Below are 27,555 nucleotides of genomic sequence, written 5' to 3'. Positions count from 1 at the left end.
AGATGAGAAACTGAAGCTTAGAGGGACCATGCAACTTGCACAAGGACCCACAGGTAGGAAGTGGAGAGCCAGGATTAACCCCAGACCTTGGTGACCACATAGCCCGTGCTCTGGTTGAATATACTCTTGTGACTGTCATCTATGACATGAAGACAATGACAATTTTCTTATGGGCTGGTTCTGAAGAGGCAGTTAATGAGATAGCTTAGCATAGAGTAGGTACTCAATGGTTGTTGGTTGCAGCTGGATTTAAATGTGCTTTTAAGGGAAACGCTGAAATCAGATGAGCCAATTCAACATTTTCCTGAAGGCTGGTTCAAGGGCTCTTTCCATGTTCCATGCCCAAAACCAGGGTTAGCATTCAGAGTGAGATGTGGTTTGCTGGCACTGAGAGATTCCATAGAGATCATCTGGACCACCCTCCACCCTTATGAATGAAGAAACAGGCTCAGAGAGGGGAAGGGACTTGTTTGAGGTTACAAAGCGAGTAAATGTCAAGTGTCAGGTTAGGAACTAGGGCCTGGTGGCCCAGTTCCATAGCTATTTATAACAGATGATGTTCTGTTGGAAAAATCTGACAGTTTTAGAAGACCAGGGGTCCCAGGATTGGCATGCGGTCTCATCAGGAGAGGGTCTGATGCTTTTGTCACTGATTATTTCTCACCTCACCTTGGACATGGGCCCGGCATCCAAAGGGTTTTTGGGTTCTGTACAAAATCAGCTAAAGGTAAAGACGGGGTCATCTGAGTGTTCCCAAGTGGGCAGAGGTCGCCCTGGCTCTTGCCTGCTGGTCCCTGGCCAGAGCCACTTTCATGAAGCTATTCAAGGAAGGAGAACCCTATCTTCCCACTATTGTCCAGGTCATGACTGAGTTCCAACCCACTTCCCATACTCAGACCTCAGCAGAAATTTCTGAACTTTTATTAATTTGAGAAACAGTTCCCAACCCCCTCCTATCTTCAAGGTAAAAACTATAACCCCAACTTTAACCCAATTCAATGAGCATGTTCCCTGCTCCTAGGGAGAAAATATTTGCAAAAGACACATCTGATAATGGACTATTATCCCAAATACACAAAGAACTCTTAAAACTCAACAATAAAAAATTAAACAATATGACTACAAAATGTTTGATCCTTCACAGAAAAAGTTTGTGCATTTCTAGTTAAGTATATTAAACTAATTCATGTAGACTATTTGCCATTTAACAAGAAACTAACGTATAAACTGCCGTCACCCAAAGCATGCACTATCTCAAACACTGAAAAGCTACAGTGATGGTTTGCAAGGGAGAGCTTTTCTGAAGGATTCTTAAAATCTCACCTAAGCCTTTTCAGCCCCTAAATACTATTTCTTGTATCCAAAAGCTCACTTGCTATGGATGTTGCTCATTCACTCATTAATTCTTTCATTCATCCAGTGTTTATTGTGTACCTACTATGTGTCAGGCACCAGGCTGGGGGGCTCTTTTCAGTGATGAGTAAACCAGACCGTGGAGTTATGGCCTAGTGGGGAAGTAACAAGGCATAGAAATGCTGTGGATGGGAGAAGGAAGGCTTTGAGAAAGAAGAATGAGGGTAGGGGAATTCCTTAGAGGGGTCAGAGTAGGGTTTCCTGAGGCGCCTGGGTGAGCAGCACATATGAAATTCTCAAGTGAGAAGGACCTGGTGAATTTGAGAGGGAAAGCACATTGGGGCTCAGATGGACCTGATGGTGGCATGTGATTAGGCAGGAGAAATCAGCAGGGGTCAGACCATGCAGGCTACGGTGAAAGGTCAGGGACTTTATTCTAAATGCAGTGGAGAACCAGTGAAGAGCAGGAGTAGCACGATCTGATTTTCGTCCTTAAAAGTTGGCTCTGGTTGCTTGTTATGAATGGATGGGTTGGGGACAGGGAGGCTGTCGGATCTCTGTTAGTGGGTGAGCGGGGCAGAGGTGGAAGTGGAACAGAGAGAAGTAGTCAGATGAGAGATACCTTTTGGTGTGGCATCCTTGTTCTGCAGGACCTGCTGCTGCCCGAGAGGCCTCGCTATCCTTTGACTTTTGAAGTGGGGTGGCTCTGTCAGCCTGTGGCCTGGATACTCTGCCTTCTGCAGGCAGCCATCTCTGCCTATCAGATAGTCAAAGTGTCCCCTCACATTGCCCCCAGTCCCTCCTCAGCTGGCTCCTCTGCTTTGCTCTCTCCCTGCTTGGTTCCTTCTTCTGTCCTCTCAGTGGTTGATTTATGGATTTTTTCCCCCTAGTTTCCTGGTCTCCAGGAGCAGTGGTTGGAAGGGGAGGGTGCTATGAAAACAATTCTGGTCCCTTCCCCGCCTCCTCCTGTTGCCACTTTAAAGGAAGCTGCAGGATTAGCTGTGTTTTAAGAGGAACCCTGCCTTTTCACCGTGTTAGAGCTCTGTTTTTATTCCTTTCAGAGCACTAGGGCACCAAGGCAGGAAAAAAAGAGAACACACACACACACACACTCACACACACTCACACTCACACTCACAGATGCACTCACACAGAAACAGCTGCAAATGGCCTTGAATTCATTTTTTTCTTTCCCTTCCTTCCTTCATCAGAAGTAGAGGAATTGGAGGTGGCACAAAGGCTCTTAAATAGTCATGTCATCTACATGACGATAATAGTAAAGCAAACGCTTGAGTGGCGCTTAGTTTGACCCAGGCCCTGTTCTAAAGCCCTTACTACATTAACCCATTGAGTCTTCATAAGAACCCTATGTGAAGGGTACGATTATTATCCCCATTTCATAGATGAGAAGACAAAGGTTTACAGGGCTTAAGCTACTTTCTGTAAGATCATGGGGGTCAGGGAGGGAGAGGGTGGGGCCCCCTGGCAGGTGAGGGAGCCCGTTCCAGCCAGCCTGCCCTAGAGCTGCCAGATGGAGATGCAGCCTGGAGGGGCCATTGGATGCTCCACCCTCACGAGTGTGCCTTTTTCTCACTCTCCCACTGCCACCAAGGCGTGTTGGAGCTGCCAGCAGGAAACCATCAGGAGCCCCACACAGAAAATTTATTCTTCAGGAGCACCCTATAAAGTGGCTAATGGATTCAATGAGGCATAAAGCAGGAGTAAAGGGGGCAGGAGGAATAAAAGGGAAAGATGTGTGAAAGGGAAGAGAACAGGCCCAGGAAAGGAACTGGGCAGTGCTGTCTCTCGGCCCTCAAGTGGCCTTTGTTGCAGCCTGAAGCAAGCAGGGAACGGCGTTGGTGGCGGGGCTCTCCCAGCCGGCTGATGTCTGCATTCAGAGAGGAAACTAGAGCGTTCATGAGATGCATGCAGAGAGCTCAGGCGGCTGGGGAGAGATCCCCAGAACCCGAGGACACCCCAAACTGCAACCGCTCGGGGGCCTTTGTGCTGAGTTGGGCGCACTTCTCACACAACTGTGGTTCAGGGAGAGCCGTAGATTGTCACATTAAGTCAAAAGAGTTTAGCATCTTGATTCAGCTCTTTCTTTGGCCTTGAATGGCAGTGCTTCACCTTTAGCGGGAACCCTGGCAGCGAGGAAGGTTGGAAAGGAGGGAAGCTTTGCGACTCAGTAATACCGTCTTTATTAAAGCACAAAGGCCCCCCAAAGTCTGAGTGGTTGCTGGGTAGGGGGGGTTCTGCAGAGCTGGCCACCTCCTGAGAAAGCCTGGAGTGGCACTGAGAGGGGCCCTAGTGAAGGGAGGCGCTGTTAACTCTTACTGAACACCTCGGGCACCTGGCACTGTGTGGAGTCCCCCCACCCACGTGCCTGGGTCTCCCTGGGACACGGGAACCCACCCTCCCCTGTGGCAGGCACTGAAGAGTCCAAGTGGCTTTGTGCTAACATGAGACCTAGTGCAGTGCTGTTGGAAAACTAAGCCAGAGAGAAGCGAGGTATTTAATTTGTGTCTACTGAATATTAGCACTGTGCTAGGCACTAGCGGGGAAGGTTAAAAGCCTTGTTAGCTGTGTATCCTGCCCTTAAGAATTGTGCGACGAAGATGACGGAGATAGCAGTGAGGAAGAATGGCATGAGCCAGCGTTGCTAGCTGTGTGATTTAGTGCAGGACACCATGACCTCTCTGGTTGTTTACGTCACTTCCTCTCTCTGGGTCTCAGTTGCCCCTTCTGTCAAGGTTATCATGACAAGTGCAGTGACAGGTGGAGGCTGTGCTGGTATCACTAGTGAGAGTATGATTGAGATGGGGGAGGTGGGGGGACTGGTAGCCAGAGCATCCCGGAGGGAGAGAAGGGCAAGGGGTCAACATGTCAAGGATGCTCTGGGCAGGGCTGATGTGATGTGTGGGCCAGGTCTGACAGATATGATGGGAACAGTGAGGAGCAAAGGCCCAAATAGGTATTTGGGGGAGCAGGGAGAGATGACATGAGCTGGGGCAGAAAGGGCAGAATGTGGCCCAGATGGCCAAGAAGGGGGCTGCCATGTTACAGAGGCACCTGCTTGCTGTCAGCATGGAGGCTGTTGGTTAGGTCACTCCAGGGCAGTCAGAATTGAGAGGGGGAGTGGGGAGGGGAAGGGACCCTGTCTTCCTCTAGAGTGCTTGCTGGATCCCCACTTCCACCCCACCCCTGTTGCCACCTGTGTTAGTCAGCATTCACCTGGAGCAGCACAACCAGCAGGAGATATACATTAAGAAAGAGATTCAGTATGAGGAAGTGATGATTGTGGGGGCAACCGGGACAAGTTTGAAATCTGTAGGGCAGGCTGGAACTCTCCAGCAGGAGTGGACAGAGCTGCCCAGAGGCAGAAGTTCTTCATTAGGGAAACCTCGGTTCTGCTCGCAAGGCATTTCAACTGATTCAATCAGACCCACTCAGATCATCCAGAATAATCTCCCTTGCTGAAAGTCAACTGATTATGGACTTTAATCACATCTACAGAACACCCTCATGACAACACCTAGATTTGTGTTCAAATGAATGAGGACCGTAGCCAAGCTGCCTTGAACATTACAGAGCCTTCCCAGCACCTTCATCCACGTGTACCCCGCCTCACACTCGGATGATGGCACAGCCGTTCATCCTGCCGTGCTCCCTGCCCAGGCCCAGGCCGCTTGTCTACCACTGCTACACTCAGCTTCCTTAACTGTGGCTTTCATTGCGTGACTCCCCCCTCAGAACTCTCCAGTAACTCTCTATCACCCATAGCACCTATACCAGTTTCTGGAAATTGCCCAGACAATATTATAACAAGAGCTATTTCGAAGCAAAAGAAAAGCCTTCCTAAACTGTCCACGTGTTGCCCTCTGATCCTGTACACAGGAAACCATAGTATGTGCCTTGTTTGGCCACAACGTGGTAGAATTCAGTATTTGGCCTTTTTCATATAACAGCTCATCACATAGTGTTTCCACCCATTTTACCAAAAGATGATTTTTAAATCCCATTGAGTAAATATCCCATGACATCATAAACTGTTCTATGACTGTTGGATGCCTAAGATATTTGGTTGTTCAATGTCATTGAAAGGGCTAAAGAAAATATTTTATTCAGATGGTTTCCTTCTTTATGGGACATCATTTTGTTAGGAAGGTTAAAAGGTGTGAAACCTGCCAGAGTCTGCACAGAAAATTTTTGTCTACTACCTGCCTCCCCCAGCACGACTGGTCCCCCACCCCTGCTCTCTCTCCTTCTGCCTGGATGCTTTTCCCCCAGAAATTTTGCTCATGGTCGAAGGCCCAGCTCAAATCCCATCTTGGCATTTGGAAAATGTTAGGATTGGATGGAGGAGACTTAAGTCTCCCTCACTCACCCCAAACAATGGTTCCTTAAGACCCGCCTCTCTGTCCCTCCCCCTTGTCCCCGGTCCTCTACTATGTTCACTGGCAGGTGACTGGCAGCAATTGGCATTCTTCCAGTTCTTGCTTCCTCGTCCCCTGTTCCTTCCCCTACCCCCACCCTGCTTCTTCTCTCTTCCAGGAAGCTTTCGCTGGCTCCTCCCACTCTCATCCTTCTCAGCCTTCTCTTATCTCCCCATGACTCTTGAGGAAACAGCATCAAACTGCCCTGAGTTTGCCTCTCATTGTCTCATTACTGCCATGCTTGTGGGCCTGGGAAGATTTCTTACCCCGAGAGGCAAATATTTATTAAGCATGTCCTGTGTACCGTGTCCAGGACTGTAGATATCCACTCTAAACAAGGTTAGAGGCTAGAGTGTAGGCAGACAAGTAAACAGGCAGTTACAAAACATCCCTGGGCCTGGGATAAACTTGGCCCCAGGGAGGCGGTGACATCTAAGCTGGCCATGAGGTTTCGGTGGTTATTAATTACCCAAAGGCAGAGGGAAAAGAGGATTCCAGGGGAAAGGAGCCATGAACAATGGCCAAAAGCTAGCTTCATCCTTTCCTTCTCCCTCCTCTCTTCCTTTTTTCTTCCTTCTTTCTTCCTCCTTATATATGTTCAGTGAGCATCATTGCACATCAGGGACTCTTATACATTTCTTTGTCCCTAGGGTGAGTCACATGGTAGATGCTAGGAATGGGTTCCTTGTTGGTTAATTTAGTCCGCCAACAAGTGTGTGATGCCTATCACATGCTAGGACCCATTTGATCGATTGGGGTGAAAGTTCCAAAGTAGTTCCTGGCAGTCATACAACCAAGCCCTCCCCACCACCACCACCATGCTCTCTCCCCCACCCCATCCCAATAGCTAAGTAAACAGAAGAAGGAAAACCTGTTTTCAGAGAAAAGAGTGAAAAATTAGGCAAGGTCAATAGAAATTGTCTGTGATCCTATATGAAGCAGTAGGTATGAGACCCTTCTCTGAGGACAAGCAGCAAATGGAGGTTGATTGCAGGTCCAGGAGGTGCAGGGTGATGGGAGAGGGTGACTGAAGCTATAGAGTCAGACTGACCCAGGTTCAAAGCTTAGGTCTTCCCCTGTGAGCTAAGGAAACATCATTTATATAGCACCTATTGTGTGCCCAATGTAGAGCCCAGTACTCTGTTTTCATTATTTAATTTAACCTTCACAACGGACTGTCAGGTGAGTGTTAGTAAACCCACTTTATAAATGAAGATACTGAAGCCCAGAGAGGTAAGCGATGTGTACAGGGTCACACAGCTAGTGGAGTAGTTAGGATTTGAATCTGGGTCTGTCAAGATGGATCCCCAAACCAGTGTTTTTCCCACTATTACATGCAGAGCCCTCAATAAATGTTGGCCCCCTTCCTCACCTGGGTGAACTTTCACTCACCCACCAGTCTGAGTGCTTACTGTGTGCCCAGTACCATGGGTAGGCAACACGGAAGTGGATGGGTAGAATAAAGCAAGCTGGGTTTGATATGGACATGAGTTTGAATCTCAGCTCTGCCTCCAGCATGACCTTGGGCATGGACCAAGCTATTTCCTCAGCCTTTATTGGGGACAATACGAGCACCCATCTCACTGGGTGCTAGTGGGCTTAAGTGAGGTGATCCATGTAAATACCTGTATGCTTGCCATTTTTATAAACCCATTCTTCCACTTAAAAAAGTTCTCAGTCTATTGGGGCAGGAAGATTAGATTCACTCATCTGAAGATAATTAACATGATTTTGTAGTATAGATTAACTGTCAAATAATGGCCTAGTCAGTGCTGTTATGGATTTTGGATAAGGAAGTTACTGTGGCCCAGAGTGCTCTGGAAAGGCCTCCTGGAAGAGGTGGGATGTGAACCTCGCTTTGAAGTTCAGCCAAGCGGAGGGGCTGAACTGGGCCTTCCAGTGGGGGAGGGGTAAGGAAAGAGAGTTAAGGGTGGCTGTGGAGGTTGAGAAGCAAAAGGTAGTACCCAGATTTCAGGGTAGAGGGAGCACAAGTGCCAGAGTGAGGTCCCATGGACAGTGGGGAGCCAGTGAGGGTTCTTGATCAGGAATGTATTTTGGGAAAGTGGAGGGAGCACTGACAGGCCTCACACTGTTCTTTACTGTAGCACAGCTGTCTTCCTTCCTGTTTGACAACTACCCATGTGTAGTGAAGTAGAACCCTCAGTGAGAACATGGAGCAGACGATCATTCACTGCAGAAGCCAGGCACAATCTTTATGCTGAATCACAAGTGTATTGTGTCACAATTAGGGTGGACCCAGAATACTGACCATAAAAATATCAGCACCAGAACACAGGGGCTCACTCCATGCCAGCCCTGGCACTGGGACCTCCACAAGCCCCAGGGCTGCTTAAGTAACTCACAGACCAAACGCCCTTTGTTTATGATGAGGATTTGAGCATTGCATTTACCACCCTGAAATGATTCGTAAATAATCTACCTGCATAGATATGCTTGAGAAAATTGCTATAATACCCCAGCAATATTTTAAAGGAAAGCAAAAGGAAGCAACTTACAATAAAACAACATTCGTTTCAATTTGTAAATGTCGTGGGGTAGTCAGGCGCTGGCTCCAACCTGGAATCAATCATTTAGAGGTAAGATAAGAGAGCCAAGGTTCCTTTCAGTACTGTCAGTACTTTTTGTCTATGGTTTACATCTTGAAGTAGAGCTAACCACATATATTGTTATAGGATCACCATGAATGCAGCGGCTGCAAATGTGGACTGACAGAAAGGTGTTGCATTGGCCACCCAGATTCCACAGGTGGCATCGCTTTAGTGACATAATTTTCTGAAACAATAAGCCATGTTTGGTAAACTACTGAATAGGAGAGAGTGCAGCCTTCTCTCAGCTTACATGGTAATTGCATTTCTGGAAAATTCAGTTTCCATTAAGATGAGGTAAAATATATTTTGAGGTTATATGTAAAACGGAGTTATATTCTAGGCTTCATAATTATAATCAGTTCCTTGACACATATACACAGGCGTGCACTAATGTCTGGTGGGAAATTTGGAAATCATGAGAAACAGGGCAGTTTCTGTTTTGCAGGGATTGTCCCATGCATTACAGGCTTAAAAAGCTTTCTCGCCCTTAGTCATTAATGCTGCACCATATGCCTTAATATTAATTTATCATTCGTGTTAAACACCTCCTGGGTTCCAGGTACCCTGATGAGTCCTGGAGACACAGAGGCAAATATCTAAGATGTGGTTCCTGTGCAACACGTGGAGTGGTTCAGAAAGAGAGAGGTTGAGAGAGATCATGCGGCTCAGGAAAGGCATAGAAAGAAGTTCAGTGTGGCGAGAGCAGGCTATCCCTGAGAGGAAATCAAGAGAGACAGCTTGGATTGGTGTCCAGGAACCAACGTATGAAGGGCTTATAGGCAAGTCTAGTAATAAGTTGAAAGCAATGGAGAGTCACCAAATGCCTTAAAGCAGCAGGGTGATATAACTAGGCTTTCTTTACAGAAAGGTCACTGTGATTGTGTGGTGTGGGGAACGAGTACCCAGGGGCCAAGGCTGGATTCCGTGTGGTGGTAGTTTAGTAGGAGATGGTGGCAATAAAGATGGGAGAAGAGGATGGGTTTGAGAAATAAGCAAGTATGAATCAGCCTCATGACTAAATGTAGAGGGTGAAGGAGAGAAGTCGAAGATGAAACCAAGGTCTTGGCACGAGTGGTTGGTGGTGCTGCTGGGTGAGACAGGACAAGATAGAAGGAAGAGGTTTGGCTGGAGTTGATGGAGAGATACATCTCTGCATTAGTGATGCCTGTGAGACTGCAGATGGAGATGTTTGGTTGACAGATGGGGATGTCTAGAGCTCAGGAGAGATGGATGTGGAGTAGAGTCTTGAGCATGTATATTAGGATTTCTTTACCTGGGGCTCACAGATGTTTCAAGGAGACCCTGAGCCCTTTAGAATTGTATAAAAATTGCAGAATCATGTAGATATGTGCTCTTTTCTATGATGAGGGTTCTTGTCTGTCTGATTTTCAAAGGGGTCTGTGTCCCCCAAAAGATGAGAAACTTCTGATATGCCATATTTCATCTGATCTAAGTTACACCTATGAAAGTACATAATTCTTCCAAATAAGAACATTTACTAGAAGCAAAAATACTTCTAGTTAATCTGCTCTACATTGCCTCAACATTATTCCTTGTGTGACACATGAAGAAATTACGCCAGACTCTTTTCACTTGTAAGTTTCTTTATCTCTTTCAAAGGCACTTGCAGATTCTTCTGCTCATTTATAATAGCAATCAATTCACATGTACTGCAGTAATAATGTAATGCAGCTTCGTCTACTTCTGGGTATCTTTCTTTCTTAAATCCATGAAGTACTTTGTTGTTTCTTTGCAAGAAAATATGGCATCAGGATTACTTCTCCAATGATGTGTATTTGCTTTACAGTGTCAATTTTTACCCCCTCTGTCTGTTTCGGTGCCTTTGTGCAGTAACATAGTGTAATCTTTTAAAATAACAATCTGAACATCCAATAGCAATTGATTTAAATTAACTTAAAATATTTTAATCAACAAAGCTCATAACTCAGCTTAAGTGTTAATAATAGGAACAGCTATGGCCTAGGTCCCTTACACACAAGGAGCGGTAACTACATTGTAACTACCACCAGGCGGCGGGGAACATCCTGATTTCAGAGGTAACAAGGTGAACAGTTCTAAAAGCATTATCATGGAACCGATGGAATTAAAGCTCTGGGAACAGGTGGGACCCAGGGAAAGAATTCAAGAGAAGGGCAGAGGGGTAAAGATGGGACTTGGGGAGCCAAGAAGAGGAGGAACCTGAAAAGGAAACTGGGTTCTCTGGGAAGTGGAGAAAAGCCAGGACAGTGAGGCCTGGAGGAGAGGAAAGGGAGAGCTCATTGAAACTGGCCATGCCTGGTGAGAACAGCTTTGCTGCAACCAAGGGGCTACAGGGCAGTGGAGCCCAATTGTGCATTTCTCCTTTTCGAAGGATTTATTCATAAAGAGGGGGTGAGAAGGAGAATCTGAGATCAAAGATGGCACCGCCGAGTTGTAGTTTGGGTGACACCATTATCTAAGAGGGGGACATGGAAAGAATGTAGATTTGGGGGGAAAAGTAATGGTTTTGAGCATGTGGAATTATAGGTCTTGGTAGAAAATCCAGGTGGACATACACATAAGGGAGTTGAAAATATGGGTCTTAAAAGTTACCACTGGGCTTATGGAAGAAATTAAAGATCATCAGCACATTGACAGCTCCTAAAACCACAGGAATACGTAAGAGAAGCTAGGAGAATGGATAGAGAGAAAATGGACTTTGGGTGAAGCCAGACTTCTGGGAAACAGATTAGAAATCTGCAGAGAGTAAGCCACCACTGCCAGAGCTGGAGAACAGGGCTTGCGCCCGATCTGTCTTTGTGTCCTCTGTGCCTAACACAGTATCTGGCACATAACAGATGCTAATCAAAGTTGGCTGATTGGTTTGTTGATTAATTGATGGAAAGAGCAAAAAAAAAAAAAAAAGAACCTACGAAAGGGACTAATACAATCATGAGGAAAGGAGGCAGAAAACCAGAAGCATCTAACGAAGGAAAGCTTTAAAGCTGGAAACTGGAGAAAGACAAGTGCTAAGAAGCTGTTAGGTTTAAGTTCAGAGAGGGGCCCTGGTGTCCTCCGAGATGGCTGCCAAGTGAAGAAGAAGAAGCAGGAGGAAAAAGGTAGCTCACCATCAACTGAAGCAAGAATAGGAGGCAAGCATAGATTTTTCTTTCAAGAAATGAAGCTGTCTTGGAAGGAATGTATTGTATGAGTGGCCTGGGAAGGATCCATGTCGTTCAGAACATCTGAGGAAGGGCTTATGAGAGCTCTATGTCATTGACTTGAATGGGTGGGAGGCAGTCTGTCTTAGACACCAGGTGATGCTTGCAGGATCCAGGCAGCTCCTTGCTCTTTCTAGGACTATGTCCTCTGCTGCAGACATAGTCCCTGAACATCGGCTCTCTCCTCTCCACACCTCCATCACAAGTGTGTTGAAGACTAGAGTGAGATAACATGGTATGGTATTTCTCACCTGACAACTTCCCCTCATGGGTAAATCCCTGCCCTGGATTTAACGGTGTGCTTTAATGGTGCCCTTGGTCACCATAGCAGCACCAACCTTCTAGTCCAAGAGAGATGGATGGGATTTAAATCATTATTAGCCAAGGTACCAAGTGTGTTTTCCAGGCAGTAAGTAATAGTTCCTAATGCCAGTGTATGCTTGGCTGAGCACTACATTGAATATGTTGCTTGGGCTTCTTTGGAGATTTGTTTTCATTTTTGTGGTCTTTATAGTAGAGCTATGTAAAAATCCATAGCATTTACTCCTCAGCTAATCTTAATTCACCATGAAATAGGTTTAAACAGTAGACCCCTCAATCCAGTGATTTTTAGATATCCTTTGGTCAAGGATTTGAATTGGACTCAACCATCTTAATGACCGTGGTTGCTATTTAAGTATTTTGTCACCTCGAATCCATCTTCTCTGCCACCATGAAGAGCTTGTTTCTTCTCCTGGAGGTGATGTTCCCAGGCTGAAGCACCCTATGTGCTCCATGTCCTCACCCTTCTTGCTCTTAGGAATTTATTCACAGAGTATATTCTAGATCAAGACTCTTTGGAGCAGTACGGACAGCCTGTTCCCCTTCAAAGCCTAGCTCCAGGAGGACCTCTGTAATCATACCTTCACGTCCTACTGCTTCTGTCCACTGTGTGGTCCATCACTGTCTGTGTCTAGGGCCAGCATGTATGCCCCAGTAGGCAGGAGACTGGCTCAGTTGTCTGTATGCTCTCCAAAACCAGTACAGGCTCTGGCCCACAGTGGGCTCAAAAAATGGCTGCTGAATTGGGTTAAACATAAAGTTCTTTACTCTTAGATGGAGAGACTCAAGTGAGAACAGGGGCAGTTTACACTGAAGGCCCATTGCAGACACATGGGATTATATCCTGTTTTGATCTATTTGTTCTCTCTGGGTTACTGAGGTCTGAATGTGGTTATTTGTCAACTACTTAAAGTCTATGTAGGCCTTTGTGAGAAGAATTCGGAGCCTGCAAAAATGAATAAGACCCTTCCCCTTCATGAGATCCCAACCTGGAGGGGGAAGCAGGTATATGACAAGGTAGAATGAAATAAGGGCAAAGTAAAAGGAGGAATGGGAGCTGTTTACTAAGGGCCGATGTATTAAGTCGCTGGGCCTGATGCTGTGTAGACATTTAACTCTCGCACTTACCATGAGGGGTGGGAACTGTTATCTATAGTCTATTTAAGAACCCAAGGCTTAAAGAAATGGACTTAATCTGTTATTATCACCACTGTACAGAAGAAAATATCAAGACCTAGAAAGACGATAACTTGCTAAAGGTCAGTCACATACATAGAAGGTGCCAAAGGCTGGATTTGAATTTGGTTTTCCTGAAGTCAAGGCCGATCTTTGTATCTGTATGCCATATTGTTCATTGGAATGTTTCATTCTGCCTGAATGGCTTAGTACTGAGTCCTGGAAGACATGGTAATTGAACTGGTCTTAAAGGTTGACAAGATTCTGGTATTTAGAGAAGAGGGAAAAGAACTTCTAGGTGAAGGAAATGACAAAAGCAAAGGTTTTCATGCAGGAAAGTGCAGGGTTTGTTCAGGGAGTACAGGAAGATGTGGTATGAGATGAAACTGGTTGGATTATGGGGGCACTTGAATTCCCAGTGGGGCTATGTAGTGGTTGAGTACAGGCTTTGGAGTCAGATGGATCTAAGCTTGAACTCTGCCTTTCTTGAGCTGTGCGACCATGGGCCAAATACTGGACTTCTGGTTGCCTCAGTTTCCTCTTCCGAGAAATGGGAATGGTAGTAATTTTATCTTGTAGAACTGGATAACGTAAGAATAAAGCATGTAGACTGAACAATAAATGTTAGTCCCATTCTTATCAGATATCTTCTGATCTTCCAGTTCTTCTAAATGGAGCGCCTTTCCCTCTTTGCCCTCTGCTTCCAACCAGTATGTCCCTGATTATCAAAAACCAAAGTTATGGACTCTCAAGGTTGAAACAGGCTATGGGTGTAGATGAGCTTTATGGCCCAATCATCAACGAGAAGAGTAACACCATGCCCTGGGCTCTGAAGATGTTTGGTTTCTTGCCCACAGTGCCCTAGCTGCTGAAGATGCCTTGTTTATCTCATCCTTCCCTCATGACCTATCAGGGCTGAGAGTGGCATTCTAGGATCAGTATCTGAGAAATCTCAGCCAGTTTTCCTCCATAAGCTTTTCCTGAGCCCCTAGCAACTGCATACCCCTCAATGGGGAGCCCCCTAGAGCCTCATGAAGATTGGCAATGTTCACTATCCTTGGCTTCTCCGGAAATTCTGGCCTCTCCACTTATAGAGTAAGCTTCATCCCTGTGATGACACAGCCAGGGCCCATCCTTTCCTCCAACTCAGCTTTTAAGTCCCTTCTATCTTTTTAAATTGGAATTTGTTCTTAACTGATTTTATTCTGGTGTAATTTCTTCCATTTCATCTAAGTATATTTGCACCTTGGCCCCTCGCTGCCACAGATGTTGGCTGGAGTTGGGACTCCAGAGGATTATCATCCACAGCAGCCACTTGGACTTACTCCTGTTCTCTAGCCTTCATTCCAGAGTCCAGCTGCTGCAGCTCCTCGGGATGACTGTGTACACTTCCCTCCTGTCCAGATGTTTTTCTTATCTCTAATTTTTCCAGCCAATGAATGACCACTTCTTTATACCACCCTTCCACTGCCACCACATTGCCAGTGACTCACATTGTCAGTGAGAGGATCCCTTCAGTAGTTTTGGTAGCCACTCCCCTGCCTCCCACCTTACAGCCAAGAGAGGGCTTACCCTAGCCTCTCTGCATTCTCGAACCCCTAGATACATTGTTCTGTATCGACCGGAGCCACTTACTTGCTTACTGACCCAGTAATGGGCAACAAAGGCAATCACAATTCTTCCAATTATTGAGCAGTGGCCAGGTGTCAGGTGCTTTGCATGGTGATCTCTAATCCTCTATCAACCTTTGAAAAAGGCATTATCCTCATTTCACGTGGGAGACAGATGGAGGCTCAGGGAGGCCACAGAGACCTTCTAACCCATGCATGTGCCCTTGTACTTGATGATGGGATCCACACCAAATTTGGCTAGCCACCCTGTCAGGCAAATGTATTTGTAACTATTACGTGATCAATGCTTTGTGATATAAATGTACTTTTTCAATGTATACTTTCACTTTTAAAATGCCTGTTTTGTGCTTTACAATAAATGATATGAAACCTCAAAAACTGACAGAGAACGTTAACACTGTGGCTTACCAAGAAGTGGCGACCTCTTTGGCTGGTCTGTTCTAAATACTCCTTTAATTTTACTAACTAGAACTTTCTGGAGACTTCCTGAATATCTGTTGCCATTCCTGGTTAACTCCAGGTGTAGAAGGATGGCCGCTCTCAAGAGTCCATCTTCAGGATCCTCCAGTCGTCCTCAGAATCTTCTCTTTATGTCTGAGTACAAGGGATAGTGTGGATCTTCTGAGCTAGAGCCTTCATTTAATGAAAAATGCTACAGAGTTAGAGTGGGAACAGGACCTACCCAAGATCACAGAGGCAATTGGTAGTTAGATATTTAGGCTACATGTTTAATTCCTTAGAATGGAAACCTAAAAGAACAATACTGGAAACAAGATTGTTTATTTCTCTCTCTCATAACAGTTCATGCATAAGCTGCCTGCTTTTAGGGACTCAGACTCCTTATGTTCTATTGCTCTGCCTTCTTTTGGGTGCCACCTTTATTTCCATGGTATAAGATGGCTCGCTACTTGGTCTTTATTCCAGCCTGTGGGAAGGACAAGAAGGGAAGGATAGGATACAGCCCTTCTCTCAGGACATGACATCTTTGTTGTATATGGCATCTTTGTTTGTATCTGATTGGCCAGAACATTTTCACACCTATCTGCAAGGGAGGTTAGGAAATACTGTCTTTACTCTAGAAGGTCATAGGTCCAGCTGAAGATTAGGGGTTTTGTCACTACCGGATGGGGGAGATCAGATCTGAGGGGAGAGCTCATGGTCTCTGTTGCTGTGACAGAATGAGGATTAGAAACTTGTCATCCCACATAGCTTGATGCCTCTCAACTGTAATCCTGTCTCTCATCGCTTTCTCTCTCTTCCTTCTCAACCCATCTCAGGGACAATGTAAAAATATGACTCCTCTCATCTATTAGAATTTGGTTTCTTAAAACAGACACCTTTAAAGATGATAGAAATGATGAGGAAGACAGAAGTATTTATGGAGACCTTCCTTCTTCAGATTCACATTCCCATAACATCTTGTTCCCAGAGGTCAATAACATTTTAGTGAAGGATATACCAGACTGTTTGGTTCCTGTGTAGTGTTCTTACCAGGGAATTCAGGTAATTCTCTCTCAAAAACCAAAGCAAGAAAAGTCAAATGCTATTCAAAATAATGATTCTTTAAGGATTGGCTGATTAGTGCCATGCTTCCCAACCATATGGGGTGGGTAGGTATACTTCAGACACAGAGGCAAGCCTGGATAGAAGGGAAGTGGGGAATGGCTGTGCTAACAGTATTTCCGAGGTTGGGATTAGTGGGCAATGATGAGTTGCTGCCAAAAGTCAGGCAGGCTGAACCCTTGAGGTTAAGGACAGTCAGAGGGGAAAACAGGAGTTGAAAACAGGAAGGCAATGTCTGGCCAAGTCTGCAACAGAAAGCACAGCATGTGTGGTGGAGAAAGCAGACTTCCGATCACTTAGAGCTCTTTGACCTGGAGCAAGTCATTTCAATCCCTAATCCTCATTTTTTATTTCTTTGTCTGAAAATTGGGCTAGAACCTATTCAAATGGTATGAAGATCAGTTAGAGTTACTATATGACACATCTCTGGTACCTATTAGGTATTCAAGTAACAGCAGTGTCCTCCAAGACTCTGGATAGTTGACTCACAGAAGGCTCAGCCCAAATCAGTGTCAGGACCCTGGATAGTTCCAGGGAGTCCGGTCTTTTTTTAAACCAGATTTATCAAGGCGTAATTGATACACACAGACACACACAGACACACACAGACACACACACACACACACACACACACACACACACACACCCTTGTACATTTTTATTGTATATAATTTGATAAATTTGAACATATGCATACACCCCTAAAACCATCACCACAATCAAAGTAAAAAACATCCATTACTTCCAAAAGTTCCCTTGTGTCTCCCCACTCAACTATTTTTTTATGGTAAGAACACTTAACATGTTATCTACCCTCTTAGCAAAGTTTTTTAAATTTATTTTTAAATTATAGTGAACACACAATATTAGTTTCAGATGTGCAATATGGTGATTAGACATTTATATACTTTACAAAATGATCAGCACTGTAAGTCTGGTAACCATCTGTTCCCATACATAGTTATTATGATATTATTGACTATTCCCAATGCTGTACATTATATTCCCATGACTTATTTTGTAACTGGAAGTTATATATAGAAGCAACCTGGGTATCCATTGATAAATGAATGGATAAACAAGATGTGATGCACACACACAATGGAATATTACTCAGCCATGAAAAGAATGAAAATTTTCCATAACATGGACAGACCTACAGGATATTATGCTAAGTGAAATAAGTCAGATGACAAAGGGCAAGAACCATAAGATTTCACTCATATGTGGACTCTAAAACCAAACAAGCAAATAAAACAAAAACAAACTCATAGATACAAGAACAAATTGAGAGTTTCCAGATGTGATGGGATAGGGGATGGGCAAAAAAAGTGAAAAGGATTAAGAAGTCCTGCTCTTTTGAAAGGGTTGTGGGTGACAGTGGGCTATTCTAGAAAACACCGTGGTTGTTGGGAAGGACCTCAGATATCCATCTAGTCTTGCCAACAAATATGGGGAATGTTCTTTCTAATGGAGGTCCACAGGATGATTTAGTGAACCTCCAATCACATAATGAAACAATATTCTCTTTTCATGTCTCTTAAGGTGAAAGATAGTATAAGGTACTGGCTTATCATTTAATGCATCTCTGACACTTGCTACTTTTGCTGTTGAATAAAGAGAAAACAATATAGACTGAGCACCTTTGGCTAGAATTTAATCGCATTTTCTTTTTGTTGCATTTATTTTTGCATTTACCTTCTATTTATGGTTAAAAAAATAATGATTTTCTCTTCATTGTGTTAATTAACACTTTTCTTATTACATATATTTATTTAATATAAGAGAGCATATCGATTTATAGAAAATATGAAATAAATAATACAAATGTAAATTAATGTATATCCCACCCCACCCCACCCCCCAAAAATAAAAGAGTTGGGAAAATGGTACAAGAGGGATTAAAGTTTGGATTAATTTTCTCCCGCCTCTTTGTAAATGGCAAAATACCCACCCAGAGAGGGTATGTAACTTGCCCAAGCTGTCTAGCACATTGGATCTCCTGACCCTGTTGTCCTGAGTCCTTGCCCCCACACCACCCTGCTTTCTTGATGCCTTTTGAATAACACTCAGCTTTCTAGTTGACCCCATTATCATGGAAAACCCAGGGAGGGGCAGACCTGCAATTTTTGTGGTATTCCCAAGGAACAGACAATCTCCTGCTATGAAATAAATAGCTGTCTCCTGGAAGTAGGGGGAAAACACCCTACAATTCCAGTATTGGAATGCAAATGAGCAATTAGAGTCAATTAAAACAGGATACAGTATAATTACCACCAATTGTGCTAACCTTTATATTTAGAAGGTCTTGACCCACTAAAAGGAAATTTAACAATAGTAAAAAACTCTTTCCTAACAAAGGGGTGTACTTTGGGCAGGAGCCTCATTTTAGGAGCCTGAGAAGTCTGACAGATTAGACCCTCCCTCCCCCACGCCCACCTGGGTCTGAGCCACCACTGGCAATGACCAGAAACAGCCAGGCTTGATAGTACCTTGTCATTGACCTTATTGTGTCCATCACCAAACATTGTAATTTAGCATAATGCCTGAGCCCTGCTTGGCTCTTCCAGACAAATCCTGGGATAGGACCTCAGATGTTTTGAAAGGGACACTGAACTTTGCTGGGAAACACCTTGCAGCTGAAGTTTCTTGCCCTCAGTATCTGAACTGCCCTTTCATTTAAAACCATATCTCTTCTGATTTCCTTATAAACACTCCTCTTAAAATCTGATTCAATTTTCTAAATCCTGTTTTATGTGGATCCAGCATTTCTTATGGACAAAGCACAAAGTGGTGTTCTGAAGACCTGGATTCTAACCTCAGGGTTCCAGGTCTCAGCTTGCCTACTTGTTTATCCTTCCAACAAATACTTACTGAGCACATTTTATGTGCCACTTACTGTCCCGGATGCAGCAGACAAAGTGAAAGATAAAACGCTCTTTCCTTGTCGGACTTCCACGTTAGAAATCTTGAACTTACAAGGCAATAAAACAGCTAGTGGAAAATAGCTATAGTGCTGTGAGGATGCTGAAATGACTTGGGGATGAATGTGCGATAAGGGTCAAAGAGAATGTGACGCTTCAGTCTCTTAACAACATTTGGGCAGATGGCATGGGTTATAGGTAAAAAGGATGAGACTGAGATACTGCTAATTGACTACTCTGGGCCTCCGCTGCCTGCTGTGTAAAGTAGATAGGACACTGATGTGACAACTGGAAGGCAGAGTCCCTGACTTTGAGAAGTCCTCAGCTTTGTGAGGATTCAAATGCACCCAGGGCTAACATTGTGTGTGGCCCAAGATCTGGGGGTGGACAATATGGACAAAGGGAGGCCTGAAGGAGCCTGGCATGCTCCCCAACTCAAGGAACCTGGCACAGTGGAGAGCAGAGTGGGTGGGAAAGAGTGAAGACTGGTCAAGCCACACAGCAAGTCTGGGCAGAGCCAGGATTGGAACCCAGGGGTCATCTGATGCAGAGTCCAACCCTTTGCACTATCCCACAACCTTGGATGTGGGGCTGGTGGGGGAAGACGCAGAGGAGCAGGAAGACACATCCTAGATACGTGTATTTGAAACCTGGGCCACAATGTGCACAGCATTGGGCTGTCACATGATAAGAGAATAAAGGCGGTGAAGGGCCCCGATGATGGGGATGAAGAATGAGTATAACTTCAGAATATAGTCAGAGATCAAGTAGATAGGACTTGACACATTGATTGAATATGGAAGAAGCTGAGGAAAGAGATGAGACTGACTCCAGCTTGAGCACCTGGAGGACAACATGGAGATTCCCAAACATCTCAAGGGACAGTGCCCTTCTATGTCCTTCTCCACATCTCTGGCTAATTCCACATCTTCCCTGCCTGACTCAGCCTCTCCTATTCCTACTTATCCTTGGGACCCAGCTCCAACCCTGCTGTCAGCCAGAATGCTGAATCCCTTCACAGGGACCCTTCAGCCTGTCTCTCCAGCATCCCTTTTGGTTTCATGTGAATATCTTGCATCACACATTCAACAGTTTTTTCCTTGAGTACAACACCTGTGTCTTACAATTCTGAAGACAAGGACAAAGGACTGTGAATGGATAAATGAAAAATGGATGAGATCAAGGGTAGCCAAGAGTGGGTTTCTTTCCAGCTGATAATGGGGGCTGCCTGAGTCCTGTGTAGAGGGTTCTGAGGCTGCATCCAGGCTTAGCTGCAAAGAGTGTTGTGATCAGTTAGTTAGTGATGTCTGCAATGAACACAGGAAGGATGTGGCAGCATGCATGCGATTTATGTGCAATCTCTTAATGACAAGATTTGTATTGTTTGGACAGTCTACAGCTGTTCTCAGGAAAAATCAAAGATGATGTCCAAGTGTCTGGTATGGCTGAGGGTAGAAACAAGTTAGAAAGGGCTTTTAGTTTAGGAAAGCTTAAACCAGTGACAGATATAGGCTGTCTTCATCGTTGTGTTTTCAACTTTTATACCCCTTTCCATTTGTGTGTATTATATCATGATGTCCCTAAACCCCCTTTTGTTTCTTGACTCAAGGCTCTCATACCCCAACTTAGAAAACAATTTTTCTAGCTAATGCATGCCAGCCGGTGGTTCCATTTTAGCAGCCTAACTTGTCTGCACTGTGGTCTTTGGGCAATTCATCTGCATATTTTATTTCCCTTATGGTTTTATAAATGTAGTATACAGATGAAAGTGTGGCTGTCTGGAGGGAGTGTAGTCCTAAATGTAATGTAGAAGCAGAGCATCCATTTAGAACTCTAAATAATGGAACTGCTTCAAAATAATCAGTAGTCATTTAATAAATTATGCCACTGTGGTCACTGAGGAACAGTCTGCTATATATACTGCCAGGGGCATGGTGAGGATGTATTTTGCTAGGGTATCAGTGACCTCTTAATGACACACCCTAATGGTCTGGTCTCCTCAAAACAGACTGAGTGGAGCATGACCAAAAAGTTTAGTCACATCAAAGTGGTTCCACAGATGACAGACAAATTTCTACGATTTTCAGTTGTCTTTATGTTGTACATGGTATAGTTCTTTTCCATAAGTTTTGTCAGCATTAGGGGTTAAGATAGTTAAACTCCAGAGATATCATTAATCAGGTTCGGGGCATTCTGGATCATTATTTTTCTGCCATAGAAGAGACCTAAGTAGAAATTATTCAATAAAAGCTATAAATTTTATCACCACATATTTGACCCCTTTTACCTCATCTACCCTCTCCCCCTACCCTCTGGTAACCACTAGTCTTTTGTCCATGTCCATGAGTCAATTTGTCTGTCCTATTTGTTTGTTGCTTTTAGGTTTATATCCCACATATAAGTGATATCATGTGGTTTTCAACTTTTTCTGTCTGGCTTATTTCGCTTAGCATGATTATCTCAAGATCTATCCATGCTGTTGCAAATGGCAGTATTTCATCTCTTAAAGAAATTTCACTATGCACGGTGAACACACAATGCAATATATATATGCCTTACTGTTGAATTGTACACCTGAAACTTACTGGATTTCAATAACCAATGTCACCTCCCCAAAAAAAGCAATAGATTTTAAGCCTGACTTTTCATAGACTTAAGCTGATTGACTGGTAGGATTCATTATGAAGAAAGACAATTAAGCATTTACATGAAATGCTGAAGATCTATGATAGACTGTGTCTACAAAGCTAAGGGAAACAGATTTTATAGCACTATTAGCTCTCTGGTCAGGAACCATCAACCCTATTGACTGCTGGCTTCTAATTTATTATTCTTGATATCAACTGTTGGTCTCTTATTAGTATATATTTGACTTGCATTCGTCTTTTCTAGATTATATATGACAGTGAGAGATTGTTTTACTGATTATATGACATGTAAATTGAGCAGATGGTTGATTTGGAAACAAGACTGCTGAATTGGCTGTGAATGGGCTGAGGATGATGCCGTTGTTGTAGGTTAGGGATAGTGGATGAAATAATCCAGACTTCTAGCCTGTATTGGCAGCACCCGTCAACACCACCCCATGTGGGTTCTTATTTCCTATTTTTGAGGACTGTGTTTAAATCGCCATCTTGTCACTTAGCAACCAAATGATTAGTGTTTCTATTTGTATAGTCTCTTACTTTTTAGTTTGTAGTTTAAGTGCAAAGAAGTAGTAGTGGATTGTTTTGTAGTCTTACTGTCTCTTTTGATATCTCTGATGTGTATTTTACTATTCTTAAATAATAGGGCATTTAAGACAAAGAATGTTATATACAATACTGTATTTAGCATTGCTATTTAAGTTTTCCTTAAAACTTAAATTTTGTTAATTTATATGAAAATAAAGTGAATAATAATTTATATGAAAATAAAGTGAATAATAATAGAAAAAATTCTAGGGGAAATGCTGTATAAGTGTAGCCATTTCTTTTGTTATATGTAAAGTGCCTAGCATGTAATAGGAATTTTATTTATTCTCTTCTTCCTTCTATTCCCATTTCCCATATTCTGAACTGATTCTTATCCTATACAGGCCAACACCTGGGTCACCTCCTTGGAGAAGCCCTCCTTGACCACCCTCTCTAGTTAGCTACTCTCTTCTCTGTGCTCCAACATCCTTTGCACTCCCCTGATTACATAATGCATTATCTGCCTACCTGCATGTTCATCTTTCTACCAGTGAGAAGCCTCTTGAAAAAGAAAATTCCATCCTGTGACTTATTCTTATTTGTACATTCCAGAGTCTAGCTCAGTGCTTGGTACATAGGACTATTTTTGGTATGTGAGTAGGTAGGCGGGTGAGTGAGTAAATGAATAGATGAATGAATGGAGTGAAGGGCTGTACCACTGGTAAAAGAAAGCCTAGGTTGGAAAGGAGTGAGAGACTACACTAGCACTGGAGGAATTAGGATAGTAAGTCTTAGAGCACAGGTTCTTTATCTGGGGAATCAGAGTCTCTGAACAATCCAAAAGCTTGCACACATATCTATGTCTGTGCACTCTTGGGGGAAGGAGGAAAGGGTCCATAGCTGTCATCAGAGTCTCGGATGTGTCTGTGGCCCCCAGATGTTGACAAGTTGCTGATCTAAACAGATACAACAGGCAGGCCCCACTGAGAAGAGTTCACGACAAAGGAGAAAAAAATTAGAATTAGAGGGGACACTGTGTCCTGCAGGGACCTCAGATAAGGGGCACGGCCTCTAGGACAGGAACTCCTAATAGTCTGTGAAGGTATTGCCCTGCCCTTCTAACCACCTCTTTGTGAGGAAGCTCAGAGAAGATTTTTTTCTTTCATTGTCTTAATTCTTACGCTGAATCCATAGGCTGAAGGGGCCTCTCAGGTTCACTGGTTCTAGTTACATGCCTCCAAGCAGATGACACTGAAATGATTCCAGGCAAACACTGGGTCTTTCCTGCCCCACAACAGCTCACCCTTCCCTTTTCTATCTTTTCCTGTCCCGTCTTTTCCTTGGCTATGAAAACTTGATTTTCATTAAGAGCAGTGTTTTTCAAAAATGTGGATCTGGGCCCATTGGTGAATTATGCTGTGAACTTAGAGAGTCACGATCAGCTTTAAAAAAAAAAAAAAAAAATGAAATAAAGCATGACATATAAATGGAATAGAGTATGATAGGAAATATTGAGTGTGTCACAAATGTAAAAGCGACTATGAATTTGTGAAACTTCCTATTTCAGCTCAATGTTTACAGGGTTGTGATATGTATATTTCTTTATGTAGGTTGTGGTCAAAAATGGTTGAAAATCAGTGATACCAAACATCATTGTAGGCACTCAATAGAGACTTATTGAAAGACCCAGCCCTTAAGGAGATGGTGGCAAGAGAGGAGGCGGGAGCTAGTCTGTTAAGGATTCACTTTTTACGGCTGCACTGGGAAGCCCTTTGCTCACAGCTAGACAATAGGGGCCTGCCACATTACCCACCACTGTCACCCCTTCTTGATTCTTGTCTCTCCTCTCCTGGGCAGGTTGTATACGTCACTGCAACATTCCCCTATGTCATGCTTCTGATCCTCCTGATCCGAGGGGTCACGTTGCCTGGGGCCTCTGAAGGCATCAAGTTCTACCTGTACCCCGACCTCTCCCGGCTCTCTGACCCACAGGTAAGAGTCATTTGTTCAGTGCACAGTTGCCTGCCACTATTGAGAAGCCTTCTGCAGGCCTCTAATGCCAGCCGCAGAGGCTCAATGGCCAACTGAACGATTGGAAGCTTATAGGCTTATAGCACCCTTCTCAGAAGTATAATTTTTAATGCACAAATTAAATACATAGTAAATAAAATATATTGAGCTACAACCACCAAAACATTAAAAAAGACAAATATGTGATGTAATAAAAATGTGCTACTTTACCAGTACATTAAATAGCAAGATCCAGCAATGGGTCCAATAATTATCACGATTTCAAAGCAGCAATGACAGTAAATGATATTAGGAGGTATGTCTACTGTGAAAAGAAAATATCTGGCATTTCTACTGCTGACATTACTGTGATTTGTTGCCTGCAGTCATAATTGAAGGAAATGCTAAATTTCAATTAGAGCTTACTGAAAATAAAATCATACCTTTTCCCCCACCCAAGATCACAGATCTCAACAGCTGTGCATCTCAGTGAGAGAAACTGGACTTTGCTGGTGATTGATTTTCTTTGTGGGGGCAGCTCATAGAAAGAAATAATTGGTGATAACTATGGCCTGTTAGTTCTCTTTGGTAAGGCATTGGCTGTTCTGAATAGTGGGTAGTAAATGTTTATGCCTGAGTTTCTCTAAGTGGGTATGTGGTGTTATGCCTGGTGTATTTAGATGAGAGATGAAAATAGAGCATCTTATGGCCCAGGGGTGCTAACCTCTACTACTTGTTAGTAGCTTTTGTGAAGCTTTTGAAAATACCAATTTTCAAAGCACAACCCAGACCAATTAAATTAAACTCTCTGGGGCTGGGTCTTAGGTAACAGTACCTTTTAGAGGTCCCCAGATAATTTCAATGTGTGAAATAATGTGCTCAAAGATATTTGGATGAAGAGGCACCTGTTTTTCTATTAAAACAAACATAGATAGATCATGCAGTGGAATTTGCAATCTGCATTCAGTAGAACATGAGACTTGCAAGAAATTTCAGGTTTGTAGTCTGTGCCTTCAAGCCTGCTGTGAGGAGAACTTGGATGGAAATGTTTATGGAGTACTGGTTAGTGCAACTCCGATATACCTCATTATGGTGCATTAAGGTACAGGTAGAGTGGTGATGTGCACTCATTTCTGTCTCAGTCTGCCGTGCCAGGCTCAGGGTACCACCAGGAATCTGACAGCAGCATCCTGAGGTACAGGCAGAATCCCTACAAAGAAGAAAATTAGTTCCTGACTGTCAGTCTTACCCACTCCAACCTCTGATGGCACAGGCTCAGTTGGAGAAGCGCTTTTGGAAATGTATTTCCAAATTCACCGGTCTGTGTATTTTTGTTAGATCCACAAATTCTGCCTTAATCCAGGACAGATTCCCTGTTTTCCTTTGCTCATAGGCTTCCTTATCCTAGTCCTCGAGTTCAGTCAAGGTCTCGAGTATCACCCAGTTTCCACACCTGGCTGATCATCAGAACACTGGGAACATGTTAAAATGCAGATTCCAGGCCCCACCCTTGGAGATTCAGTTTCGGGGATCTGAGATGGCACCTGGGTATCATTATTATTAAGAAACTTCAAAGGGGATTCTAATGATCAGAAAAGTTTAGTAAACCCAGTCGATACCTTTGACCTTGAAGCCCTACACATATACCATATGCACATACAAACACATACCGCCCACACCCAGAACAAAGGTGAGGCCAGGAGTTCATCAGATTGTCTGCCGTAAGTATCCTACCATATCTTTCCTTTTGGGGCCTCAGTTCCCAAGCCAGTTCTTATCTGCCAAGGCTGTTCTAGGAAAAGTGCCCCTCCACACACACGCATATTCAGTGATGCATAAGAAGGGCTCACAGGACTTAGAAGCAGTTACGCTCTTGGATGTGGTTTATTTCTATCATCAGAGAGAAAGACACACATCAGGTGGAGCCTGGAAGGATTCACATGCAGGCTTCCTGTGTTCTTCTGCTAGGAGGGGCTGCACAGAACTTTTTCCAGCATCAAAATGCAGCAGCATGTGGGCAGTATTTCTGCCCACAGAAGCCTGCTTGAGACTCAGAGTCCAGGTTTTTAATGGCGATGTTTTACTAAGTACACAGGTTCTTTCTGCCTGCATGATCAATCAGAATTCTAGACTCTCAGAAGAAAAGCGGGTATTCACCATAAATCACATTGCTATACAAACAGCCCAGGCAGGCTGCTACAGCAGAATTCAGTGTCCCAGGCAGATAATACAACCAAATTACTTAGTACCATAGGGAACATCTTAGCCAAGTTCTCAGACACCAGTCAAGAGAAAGTCCTGCAAACAGGCTCTACTGGAGGGCAACATCATGCCTGCTATAGTGACTATTTCCTGTATACCTGCAAAACACAAAATGTTTACTATTTGGCCTTTTCTGGAAAGAAGTGGAGAACCCTCAGATGCCTGTGAGGGGATAGTTATGGGCTCTGACCCCTACCTGACCTCCCCGCCTCCATCTGTATTACTCTCTGCCTCTGCTGCCACCAGCCTGGTCCAGGTCACCACCATCCCCTATTTGACAAACTATAATGGTCTCCTTATTGGTCTTCCAGAAATGGCTCTTGACCTCTCTAGGCCACTCTCCACCAAGCAGCAAAGTGATTTTTTTGAGATATAAATCTGATGAGCACCTCTTTGCTTAAATCCCTTCTGTGGTTTCCTGTGGTCTTTGGAATAAGATTCAAATGGTGGGGCCTCCAAGGTCCCTCGGAAGCTGCCTTCTTGCTGCATCACTTGTCACTGTCTGTCTATTTCAGTTCATTATGGATATTGGCCTCCTTTCTTCCTCAGGGCCTTTGTGCATGCTGTTTCTCTGCTGGGAACACTCCTTTCTTCCTCAGACTTTCTCTCCCTACCTTTTCTAACTAACATCCACTTATCCTTTAGGATTCAGTTTAAACATCACTTTGCCAGACAAATGTTTCCCGATTGCCAACCATGCACCCTCCAGTATTCTGTACTTATTTTCCAAAGCACTTGCCATGTTTGCAGTGAAATATTCATATAATTATTGTATGTAGGCGTTACATAAATGACTTGTTTGTTTAATGTCCATTCATTCATTATACAGATATTTCCTGAGTACCTACTAAAGATTAGTATAGGTGCTGGGCATATAGCAGTAGACAGTGACAAAAC

General features: G+C 43.9%; 1 protein-coding gene across 1 annotated transcript in view; it reads left to right on the top strand.

Moving 5' to 3' along the window:
* SLC6A11 (solute carrier family 6 member 11) overlaps positions 1–27,555 on the top strand; it is a 120,617-nt gene that overhangs the window by 26,369 nt on the left and 66,693 nt on the right. The window contains exon 5 of the mRNA XM_023536880.1: positions 24,244–24,378. Within this exon, the coding sequence (XP_023392648.1) occupies positions 24,244–24,378 (135 nt within the window). The remainder of the gene's footprint in view (positions 1–24,243; positions 24,379–27,555) is intronic.

Source organism: Pteropus vampyrus, unplaced genomic scaffold (genome assembly GCF_000151845.1).
Source record: "Pteropus vampyrus isolate Shadow unplaced genomic scaffold, Pvam_2.0 Scaffold171, whole genome shotgun sequence".
Taxonomy (NCBI): Eukaryota; Metazoa; Chordata; class Mammalia; order Chiroptera; family Pteropodidae; genus Pteropus; species Pteropus vampyrus.
The sequence above is the reverse complement of the archived record's forward strand: the minus strand, read 5'-3'. Positions and strand labels throughout refer to the sequence as shown.